Source organism: Heterodontus francisci, chromosome 9 (assembly GCF_036365525.1).
Source record: "Heterodontus francisci isolate sHetFra1 chromosome 9, sHetFra1.hap1, whole genome shotgun sequence".
NCBI classification, from domain to species: Eukaryota; Metazoa; Chordata; class Chondrichthyes; order Heterodontiformes; family Heterodontidae; genus Heterodontus; species Heterodontus francisci.
Window position 1 is genome coordinate 106,252,575 of NC_090379.1, and position 11,390 is coordinate 106,263,964.

An 11,390-nucleotide genomic window follows, 5' to 3' on the forward strand; every position below is an offset into this window, starting at 1 on the left:
ATCCTTGACCTGCCTTGACAGCTAGATTCTACTGAGCAGAGGATTCGGGGGTGGGGTGGGGAGTGTGGTGGTGAGGGGAGATGAGGCAGGGCTCCTGTTTCTGATTATCCAGAGACTCTTGTTCAGATCAGGATTAAGAATTCATGAGTATCAAAGATATACCCACCCCTTCATCCATTAAAACTCGACTGTAGTAAAATACATGAAGAAATAGGCCTGTCGAATGTTTACACACTGCATTAAAAAGAGAGCAAACTATACCACAATATTACTTAGGTGCCACCAATCCAGTGACTGCGCACAGCTTTTCTGTGGTTGTAGAGTTTTAATGGGGACCCCACAGTCAGCCCACTCCCCATCCTCCTGTGAGAAGGTATAGGTGTGGATTTAAGACAATCCTGGGTAAGGTAGGCATGGACTGCCAGGAGCTTTGGGAACCACAAGCCAACTGCTGTGAGATAAAGCACCAAAAGAACGTGAATTTCTGTAGCGCCTTTCAACACCTCAGGACGACCCAAAGTGCTTCAAAACCAGCTTTGAACTGCAGTCACTGTTGTGATGTAGGAAACACGGCAGCCAATTTCAGCACAGCAAGAACCCACAAACAGCCACGCAATAATGCCCAGATGTGTTTTATAGCTGTGGGTTGAGGGATAAATATTGGGTACTCCCTTACTCTTCCCACAATGCCATGGGATCTTTTACAGTCACTTGAGTGGGCAGACGTGTGTTATTGGGGGGGGGGAAGAGAGGCCTCGGTTAATTATCTCATCTGAAAGATGGCACCTCTCCCAGTGCAGCGCTCCCTCAGCACTGCAACTGGGAGTGTCAACCTGGATTATCTGCTCAAAACTCTGGAACCCATGAGTTCCTCACTCAGAGGTGAGAGAGCTACCCACTGAGGCACGTCTAGTACTCCAAAAAAAAATCCTTTAATTAAAAGCAGAAGATTGAAGGGGGAGGGGGGCAGCAGTGTTTTAGGAAAAAGGATTTCTTACAAAGAATTCCATCTCAAAGGGCGAAACGAGGCCTGGTGGGAAAGTGCTGGAATTGTTTATAGTGTGTGTGAATGCAGGAAGTGGTGCAACACGCCATCCCAAGGACCTCCCCTCCCTACAGTCAAGGAGAGCGAAAAGAAAATCAGACCCAAAGTTCCTACAACCTTAGACGCACACAGCACATGGAGAGAGACGGAAGCATAAGGAGCAGTCTCATTCCCTTAGATGAATCTAAAAAGATTCTCTTGGGGTTGGTGCTCCTTCAAAATATATGCCCGTGGCCGCTAAGGTAAATAACTTCAAAAAAAAAATAACTTTCAAAGTGACCCACTCCCGTGACATATGTGGTTATTTCGGGGGTTTTTTTGGTGGAAAGAAAATCTTGCGCGTGTGTATGTATATCTGTGGGTCACTGAATCGTTTCAAGATAAACAGAATATGTATGTTAAAAAAAAAAGCAAAGTTACAGAAGAATTCCACCCCGGAATTGGCGAACTATCTGATCAACAACCACGTGTGAATGGGATTAAAGAGTTTGGGGCATTGGGATTTGAACGCAGACTGTTACCATTTTTCCGCCGTGTTTGTGTTGAATCCCAGCTCCGTTTACTAACTCCTTCCTCTCCCATAGTACTACACCACGACTTTTTCTCCCCCTCTCACTTCAGTTTCAACATTTGTGAATGAGTTCGAACGACAGAAAATTAAAATAAAATGCACAAACAGGATCTTGAAAGTAATTTCACGTTAAGCGTATTATGGCGTTGCTTTTATTAAAGTTGGAAACAAAAGCGTACGTCTTGCTGAGCTGATGGGCGTTTGTATTGAATTTAATAGGAGATTGGGGTCATGTGGAGACATTTGGAAAAAGATAAGTTTAAAAACTTCAAAACTCCGTAAAATGAAGCGGAATTCTGTTTGGTTTAAAAACTTAACGGCAATCCTCTAAAAGACAGGAGGAAGGAAACAGTCCATTAGTTAATAGAATTGGATTCTCCCTCAAATCAACAGACTTTTATAAACTTTTTTGTCGGGGGGTGAGTGTTAACGAGTTTAGGATTAACAATGGGGACATTCGCCCCTTTTACTTAAAAAGCTCGTTTGCCCTTTTATTTAAAAAGCTCGTTTGCCCTTCTCAAATGAAAGTAAACATTTTGATTTCAACACCCCCCTCATTTCATTCCTATCCCCCTCCCCAGCAAAAAAAAAACCCTTTTAGCGCCATGTGCTTTCTCCCGCCAAAACCCGTTGCAACAGACTGAAATTGCGACCATCTGTTACAAATGATAAGCCGCACACAATGCAAATCAGTCGGAAACGAGTGCCAGAACACGGCGAGTCGACAATTTAGGAAAAAAGACATACTAACCTATGTTTTTCTTTAAAACAACTCCATAAATTATTAGCTATCAAATCTCAATTTTTTTACTTGAAATAAGTATGATAAAGATACTACCATTATGAACCTACTCTAGATTTTTGGTAATTAATTATAGACTAAGTAAAATTCCCCTAATGTTGGGTCCAAAAACAGAAAAGGACTTTAAAACAGAGATATCCTCCCTTCCTCTGCACATTTCGCAATAGCTCCTTTACCCTTCCAGATCCAACCCTTTTTGAACTCAGCTAGCTCCAAATCCCGCCCAAAAAAAACCCCAACAGAATAAAAATCTATCAATTAATAACTTGTGTTTTCTCTGATGCCATTCTGTGTGTACAAATAACATCTTAGTTATCCGATGCAAAGTTTTACTTTTGTATACAAAAAAATCTTTGACAGACTTTTAAAGGAAGTTTTTTTTGGAAAAATAGTTATAAAACTTTGAACAGTGTTGTTTTTGGTGGGAAGGTTTTTAAAAGTCTTTCTGCTGGTGGGTGCAGTTTGCTGTCAGTCAAGAAGTTTTTTTTTCAAAAGCCCACAAGCTTAGCTGATTTAAATACCAGGGATCCGCCTACGGGGGGAAGGGAAATTATTTATGGGTGATGTCGGAGTGCGAGTTGCTGAAAGTCTGCGGGGCGAGTGGGAGGCTTGCAGCCTAGAGAGGAAAAAAAAATAGTAGCAGCCCGGAGACTTGCTATAGTTGGGGAGTCGATCCGATCCGTCCCGTCCTGTCCCCGGCCGCCTGCCTCCCCTCTCGCAGCCGCATCGCCCTGCTCTTAACCCGGACACCTCGCCATGTCTACAAAGTACACCTCATGTTTCTACGATATTGGAGAAGTTTTATGCAAGGTAATCAACGCTATTCTAATACCCAACACGTTGCAACTTTGAAACCTTGCCGATCTATGTTCTGTAGATTTCAGCCTGAAACTTTAAAACTCCTGTGTGGGTTTTGTTCACCCACTTTGTTGGTTAGGCTCAGTCCCTACAAAAACAATGACGCTGAACCGAGTGTTTTAAAGTTTTTTTTTAAATACTTGGCATCTGATGGTGTTTTTCCCTCCGTTTTTTTGGTGGAACAGATTTCCAGCGGCTTCAGTTTTCCATTTTTGTTTTTAAAGCGGGGGGGGGGGAAATAGCCTGTTCTCTGGCAGTTTTATTTTGCCTGGTTATTTCTCTGTCCAGTTTCAGGCGGTTATGTGGAACTTTGCTGTTGAATCTGTTTATATTTTAATCATTATGTAATTCCTCCAAAAAGTCCCATTTTTGTATTTTAAAATTACTTGTATATTTTTTAAAAATGGTGGGGGGTGGCAGGCGCGGGGTAGAAAGTCTTTGATCCCAGATCAGGAATGTTGTTTTTATGTTTGGGGGTTCTGATTTGGAACGTCGATGGTCTGATTTAGAACGTGCCGAGGTTCTGAATTAGAACGTTCGGTTTCTCTTTCTCTCTCTTTTCCTCCCCCCGTAATTTCTGTCCCAGTTTTCTGTCTGGGGATATGGGATGGACCCTGTCTCTGCGCCTGCTCCCCACTGACCTTGCTGCCCCTCAAACCATTAACCCACCCACCTCAACACAACGCGATGGCACCGGGAGCTGTTTGAAAACTGCAGCCGGGGAGCTGCACCATCGATTTGGGCCACATGCAGAAAGCAGGGGGGGTGTGGGCGGTGGTGTCCTTCCCAAATCGCTTCTTAAAGTCTCTTGTCGGAGCCCACTGTCCAACTTTATCTTTTCAGTTTGTTATGCTATCTGCCTCGGGATCTTTCTCCCTCTCTTTCTCCTTTCCTTCTCCTTCCCTCCCAGGGTTTGCAAACTATTGTTGAGAATGCTATGATTTGAGACTGAAGTTTTCTGGACCAAGCAGGGTTGGTAGTGTTCTTCTTTTGAGTGGGTTCTGTGGTGCCCCAGTATTGTGATTTCAGTATGTTACAAGGAGGGAGTTTAGGGATCCCCAGGGGTGAGGAGCACCTAGTGGGTAAGATCTCTAGTCTACAGCAGTTTATATAAATCCCCGGTAAGCTTGCGTTTCGTTTTGGTTGTCTGAGGGAGCACAGGGAACTGATGGGTGCTGACTTCCACCCAGTTAACCGCAGTCGTCTCTTGCCTGTTAAATGTAAACAAGATTTTGTCATGTTTCTGCTTGTGACGTCAAATTCGTCCAACCCTGCAGTGGGGTTACCAACGCCCTACAGTGGTTGCTCCCTGTGGCCTGTAATAACTATCTGAAAAGACTGAACAGCATGGAGGGGGGGGCTCATTTCTCTCAAAAAGAGAAGACTGAGGGGCAGCGTCATAGAGAGGTCTTTAAAATTATGAAGGTGTTCCATAGAGTGGATGTGGAGAAAATGTTCCCACTTGCAAAGGAATCTGAAACTAGGGGCCATCGATACAAGGTGGTCACTAATAAATCCAATCGGCAATTCAGGAGAAACTTCATTACTCAGAGGGGTAGGAATGTGGAACTCGCTACCACAAGGAATGGTTGAGGTGAATAGAATAGATATAGTTAAGGAGAAGCCACAAAGTACACTAGGGAGCAAGGAATAGAAAGATGAGATGAAGAAAGTGGGGGGAGGCTAGTGAGCATAAAGTAGTTGGGCAGAATGCCCTGTTTGTGTGCTGTAATCTGAAAAGTGATAATTTTTGTTTCTTTTCTTCCCCCTCATCCAGAACAAGATGATTAGCTACAACAACAGCATCAACGCAGGCAGCTCTAGTGTGCCCCTGCTGGACAGGAAGGCAGTCGGGACCCCAACGCTGGTAGACTACCAGAGGCGGCATTCAGTCACCCTTGCCAACGCTAACTCTAAGTTCAACCTCAACAGCCTCAAGCTGGATCAGACCAGCACCGCTGCTGTGGCCAACAAGGAGAACAAATTCCGGGACCGCTCCTTCTCTGAGACCGGCCTTCAGAAACCCCAGAGCCAGGTAAACTCCAGCCGCTACAAGACAGAGCTGTGCCGTCCCTTCGAGGAGAATGGGTCGTGCAAGTATGGCGACAAATGCCAATTTGCTCACGGCATCCATGAGCTGAGGAGCTTGGCCCGGCATCCCAAGTATAAGACCGAGCTCTGCCGCACCTTCCACACCATCGGATTTTGCCCCTATGGACCCCGCTGCCACTTCATCCACAATGCGGAGGAAAGGCGCATGTCACCCGGGCATGACCAACAGCATCTGCCGCTCTCCTCATCCAACAAGATGGACAGGCCCCGTCTGCAACACAGCTACAGCTTCTCTGGCATCTCCAGTTCCTCCAGCGGGCTGCTGGACAGTCCCACCTCTATAACTCCTCCCCCCATCTTCAGTGCAGAAGACCTGAGCTCCTCCCCTACCCTTACAGATTGTGCCAGCAACCCCTTCACCTATTCAAGCCAGGAGCTAGCCAGTCTCTTGGCCCCCAGCATTGGGATCCAGATTCCGATGGCGTCCACCAACAATGGCGCCCACTCTCCTTCGTTCCTGCTGCAACATTTGGCTGACTCTCCCCGACTGTTTGAGCCTTCCCCGAGCTCTCCAGACTCAATGTCCGATGATTACCTGAGCAGCTCTGGGAGTGTGAGTGGGTCCGAGTCTCCTATCCTCGACCTCAGCAAGCGTCTTCCCATCTTCAGCAGACTTTCCATCTCGGATGATTAACTCGGCGTTCCTCCCTTCCCCTATGCTGGAAGAAGCAGAGAGCTGTCAAAAAACAAAACAAAATGTAGCCCTAATCTGAGAAAGCATTTAAGATGAACCTTGATTTCCTAATGGTCCAGTTAGCCAGCTTTTGACACACACAAAGGTTAGAACTGACTTGCCAAACCCAAACTTGCCAGCAACATACAGTGTCAAACGCCTACAAAGCGTTTATTCTTGAGTTTTCATCTTTTGATAGTGAGGGGTGGGTGGGACAACAATGCACACTTATATCTCAGTTTTAATAATTCATTCAATTTTTGGAAATCAGAATGGCTGATATTTTATTTTTTCATCATTCATTTCTACTTGATAGCCCAGCAATTTGGGATTTGGAGGGAAGAGCCATCCTGGGATAAACTTTGGTAGATTTGGATTGTCTGATTGGATTGGCCTAGTTGAGTTGAGGCACTTTGTGACAGAACCTGATGTGAATTTGATGTCAAACGGCTGCCTATATCTGCCTGGTTATAAAGTTCTTAAGTGTTGATTTAAGAATCTTTTGAAGAGAATATTTTTTTAAAGAGATTTGAATGGTGTAATTACCCAGCATTTGCTGAAACAGATCTCGAATTTAGCAAAAAATCTACATTTGATGTCCCTTTAACAGTAAGTTTGATTTTCCCATTCCGCCCCCTCCTCAATTGCTACACCAGTGTGCAATGGTAGCCCCCACGTGAGTGCATCTTTGCACAAGCGAGGAGTGGGAGCGTCAACACAGAGGTGACTAAAGGTTTTGCCTGATGCTATTGTGGGCAGTTCTTGAGGCAAATTGTCCAGGCATCGGGAGACACCTTGCCCCACCTCCTCTGTTTCCCTCTGCCACCTGCCTCCTCCTCACCCTTTCTCTTAGCATCCCTCTGCTCCTCTTCACCCCACCCCTCCATCCAGTGTCTCTTGCATAGTGACATTTCATCAATCCCAGGGACTGGGATTAAATGAGCATAGGCTTTGATTGCGTCCATTCACAATTAATGAAAGCAAATTGTGGCAAGGTGTTGTGCAGAGCAGGGGAAATGCGAATGTTTCTTCTGGGGGGGAAAAAATGTTTTGAGGGGAGTAGAGTAGGGGTTAGCTGGTCTAGGATGGACAATTGCTGGTGAATTTTTATTTAATTGTGGTGCTGTTAATATAATTCTGGCTGCCTTATTTTTAAACTGATTCTGGCTGCCTTGTTTTTAAACTGTTCAGCACCCAGTGGACAAAATTGAGCATAGTAATTCTCATTTGTGGATGAGGAGATGGGGAGGGGACAGTGAAAGTTTCTTCATCTTCAGTAAAAGAAGTGCTTAGGATGATCAGCGTTATTTCCAGAGTGGGGCAGAGAGCGAGAGAAATAGTTTAACCAGCTAGTCTTCAGCCTTGGACTTTGCCAAGTTAGTTCATTTTATTTCTTTTTTCCTCCCCTTTTTAAAAATTCAGCAGAACTTTAAAGGATTTAAAAATATCGCTTGTCACTGCACACACATACACACATACATACACACAAAAAATTGCTTATTTAACTTATCAAAAACATATTTATTGCCAAACATATGCATTTTTGTTTGTATTTATCACAATGATGAACCATAGAAATATATTTTTCTTTTATGTTTAAATTATGATCTTATTAATCTGAAGATTGTGAGGTTTTCCTTTTTCTTATTTTCATTTCCACAGTTTAATATATTATACTACAATGACGAGGGTTTTTGTAACTTTACTCTTCAGTTATTTTATTTAATAAAAAACAGTAATTTAAAAACACAAAAACATTTGAATTTATTTATTTTGTAGTTCCCCCTTTCTTTTTAAAAATAAACAAGTCAGTTTTCTCATGTATTTTTATGGCAACCATGCATCACTGCCTTTAAACTCTTGTTGCCAATGGCGGCCTAGCATTTTAGGCTTTTGAGTTAGCTTCCATTATACAAGAGACTGTTAAGGTGCGGGCTCAGTACTGTGACACAAAAGTGCCTGTCGAACACATTCCAACCATCGATGTATGCTTTCTGTATAATACTTTTTTTTACTATTGATAGGTCCTGGCCTCTCTTCAGAGAGAAAAAACCAGGAGTTGGCACAAAGGGAAGCTGAATGTATTTTTCCTTCACTGTTCACTACATGGTTTATTTTCAATGTCTGTTTATACAGAATGCTTTTGTAATGACTGGTTCAAATGTAAACCAATAAACCCCAATGGTTTTTTTCCCAAAGTGTGGTAACTCTGGATTTGTCCCTTCGAGAACTGTCGTTGCCTAGCACTGTGCTAATTTTAGATGGGGTGGGGAGGTAGAGCGAGGGTGTGCTGCTATTGTGACGCTGAGGAATGTGTAATGAATCACATGTTAACCTGCCTGTGGGTTAATGCATCTCCAGTAGAAATTTAATACAAACACAATGGTTACTCAGAATGGTGTGATTTCAGCCTCTAGGCCTTGCTAACATGCTGCAATGCTCTCCTGGCATGTGCTGTCCAGATTTTAAAATTTGGAGACTCCACTGTGTGGAAATCCTGTTCAAAGGAGTTGGGTCAGAGGGGAGATTGGTGAATGCAGAACATAGGTGGGTGAGTTTAGACTCTTCCAGGATCTGGCACAGTGCTGAAACTATTGTAGAAGCTGCTGCCTAGATTTTAGACTGGTTCAGAGTCAAATATTGTGCTGGGGCTCCATGCATGGCAATGGTTGAGATTTGCACTGAATTAAGGATTGGATGGAGTGCAATATAATTACCAGTAGCTGAAGTTTCAGGTCAGACTGTAAGGTTCAGATGGTACACTCTGGGTACCTGTAGGCTGAGATGGACCCTAACCCAATTCCAGACAGTGTGCCAAGGGTAAGGGTGCACTGGCCTGGATAACAACAGGGTACTCTGAAGTGGTGACACATTCACACGTGCAAAACCTTTTGTAGGAAGAGGGGAATATTTGTAAGATTTGGACGGGTGAATTGAAAGTAGTTGGACACCAGGAAATGCCTTGAACTAGGGCTGACATAGCAGCATTTGCCCTTAACATGGTGTTGGCTGTGTCTTCAGCAGTTCCCAAGATTCTTGCAGCTTCCAGTTCAGTTGGGTTCTGCTAAATGAACCAGTTCAGAAAGTAGGCTTCCCTGTCTTGCCAGAAAAGTGAGCAAATGGCTGTTTTGGGCCTTGGGTGTTTGCTGTTGCAAATAAAGCTTGTGATGGGAACTGGATGGCACTGTGGGTTCAAAATGACTTTTCACCCCTGGGACTCAGCCCAAACTCAACCTGGATTGATGGGGTCAAGCCAATGGCTGTAAGAATCCTGTGTGAAACGAGTTTGAGTGGTGTTGATCCAATTTTAATTACAAAAATCACTAAATCTGATGCTAATTGGCTTAAGGATAGACAGTGCGGGGAAATGGAAATGCTAAACAAGTGCTTTAGATTTTGGGGTTGGAGGAGAGGGAGGTTTACTCTAACCATCTGGCTTATGGCTGATTTGGGGATATATATTGCTTACATTAGGGGCTTGAAATGGGGGAAGTTCCATTCTCCAGCACCTTGAGCACAAAAATGACAAAAAATACGTGGGTTTGACCCGACAGGTACAACAACCCTTTCAATGCGTGCCCAAGTAAGCTTATTCTGTGTGAGTCAAGGTAGCAACTGTTGGCTGACTTTACTCCAGACTTTTCTGCATATTTCAAATTGCAGGTGTAGGCAACTTGTATTTTTGGTTTTAATTCTGATACAGCATTTCCCCCGCCGCCGCTGCCCCTCCCCCCCCACCCACTCAATCACACATGCAACTAGAAAGTGCGTGATCCATATACATGTGATTAAGTGCTGGTTTATAGTGGACCTTGTTTATCTTTTGGCGGTTGGTGAATTTTGTTTAAGTAAAGATGCATGGAAGGATTTCTTTGCCGCTGGCATGCTTGCAGTACTAAGATGTGTTTATAGAGCTGCTGGTATACTGCATAAAGCTGCTTATTTGGGTTTATGTTGATGCATTTGTGCCCTGTCAATGCTGCACCCAAAGGGATATTGTCCAATGGTCAGGGTCAGTGGGTGAGGGTCACTGAAATCGGTGCCCTGTGGTCAGTGGGTGAGGGTCACTGAAATCGGTGCCTGTCACAAAGTGAAACCTCTGCCAATTTTCACCTCTGGCTACGGCATGTAACTCAGTATCTCCTGTACATGACATAATAGGAAAATAAGAAATAGGAGCGGACGTAGGCCATTCGGCCCCTCGAGCCTGCTTCGCCATTCAACTAGATCATAACTGATCAATACCTCAATGCCATTTTCCTGCACTTTCCCCATATGCTTTGGTATCTTTAATATCTAGAAATCTATCAATCTCTGTCTTGAATATACTCAATGATTGAGTTTCCACAGCACTCTGGTGTAGAGAATTCCAAAGATTCACCACCCTCTGAGTGAAGAAATTCCTCCTCATCTCAGTCCTAAATGGCCTACCTCTTATTCTGAGACTCTGTCCACTGGTTTTAAAAACCCCCACCGCACCACCAGCCAAGGGAAACATCCTTCCTGCGTCTACCCTGTTGAGCCTTGTAAGAATTTTGTATGCTTCAATGAGATCACCTTTCCTTCTAAACTCTAGAGAATACAGGCCCAGTCTCCTCAATCTCTCCTCATTGGGCAATCCCACCATCCCAAGAATCAGCAGTGAACCTTCGTTGCACTCCCCCTATGGCAAGTATGTCCTTCCCTAGGTAAGGAGACGAAAACTACACAATACTCCAGGTGTGGGCTCCCCAAGGCTCTGTGTAATAGAGTAAACATTGAACCAGCTTCTGTCTCTATTATTGTCTCTGTAGACTATAAAATACAACAACCAGACAGATTCACCCTGTTACCCCCCCACCCTTTATTACTTAATCTCTCCTGTACACTATACGACAAATCAGTTAGGGTTCCTGCTGCCAGGCCCCTGTCCAGTAAGCCCTGATAAAGCATGTGTGTGCAGATATCAGGTAATGGAAGATTTGTACATTAATGTAATGCTGCTTACTGTTGAGTCCTGTCCAGGTTGACTGCTCACATTTGAAAAATGGCCAATTGCAAGACTGGGACCCAAGTAGGAATCTTTGGCTTCAGGAGAGTAAGGAAGAGATTTGGTCAAAAAAATTGTCGCTGTGTGTTTCTCTCCCTATACCCAGCCCCAAAAATACAATGGAATGTTCAACTAGAATAAGATTCTGTGGGGGGGAAACCAAGAAATTATTCAGAGGTCACAGATACATGTGTCGTATACAAGGAACAAGTTCTTCCAAACTGGCATCCAAGCTCCTGGCCAATCGGAGTCCAGGAAAATCAATCCTATCTGCGCTGATATTTATTTCTTGGCTGGTGC

The 11,390-nt window shown here is 44.0% G+C and overlaps 1 protein-coding gene across 2 annotated transcripts; it reads left to right on the top strand.

Annotated features, from left to right (window-relative positions):
* Positions 1-1,155: 1,155 nt before the first annotated feature.
* LOC137373954 (mRNA decay activator protein ZFP36L1-like) lies at positions 1,156-8,259 on the top strand. Of its 2 annotated transcripts, none has more exons than XM_068039629.1 (2): positions 1,156-1,287; positions 5,054-8,259. In XM_068039629.1, the coding sequence occupies exons 1-2, from the start codon at positions 1,270-1,272 to the stop codon at positions 6,020-6,022; spliced, it is 987 nt and encodes a 328-aa protein (XP_067895730.1). In that variant the 5' UTR covers positions 1,156-1,269; the 3' UTR covers positions 6,023-8,259. The 2 variants fall into 2 exon arrangements, with proteins under 2 accessions (XP_067895730.1, XP_067895729.1); XM_068039628.1 differs by lacking the exon at positions 1,156-1,287 and adding an exon at positions 2,958-3,228.
* Positions 8,260-11,390: the final 3,131 nt, after the last annotated feature.

What these genes read in the sequence shown, in the direction of transcription:
- LOC137373954 (XM_068039628.1), top strand. Translation starts at nt 3,175, where the DNA reads ATGTCTACAAAGTACACCTCATGTTTCTACGATATTGGAGAAGTTTTA. An exon ending in TTGGAGAAGTTTTATGCAAG is followed by an intron (nt 3,229 to 5,053) that starts GTAATCAACGCT and finishes CCCCTCATCCAG; the next exon opens with AACAAGATGATTAGCTACAA.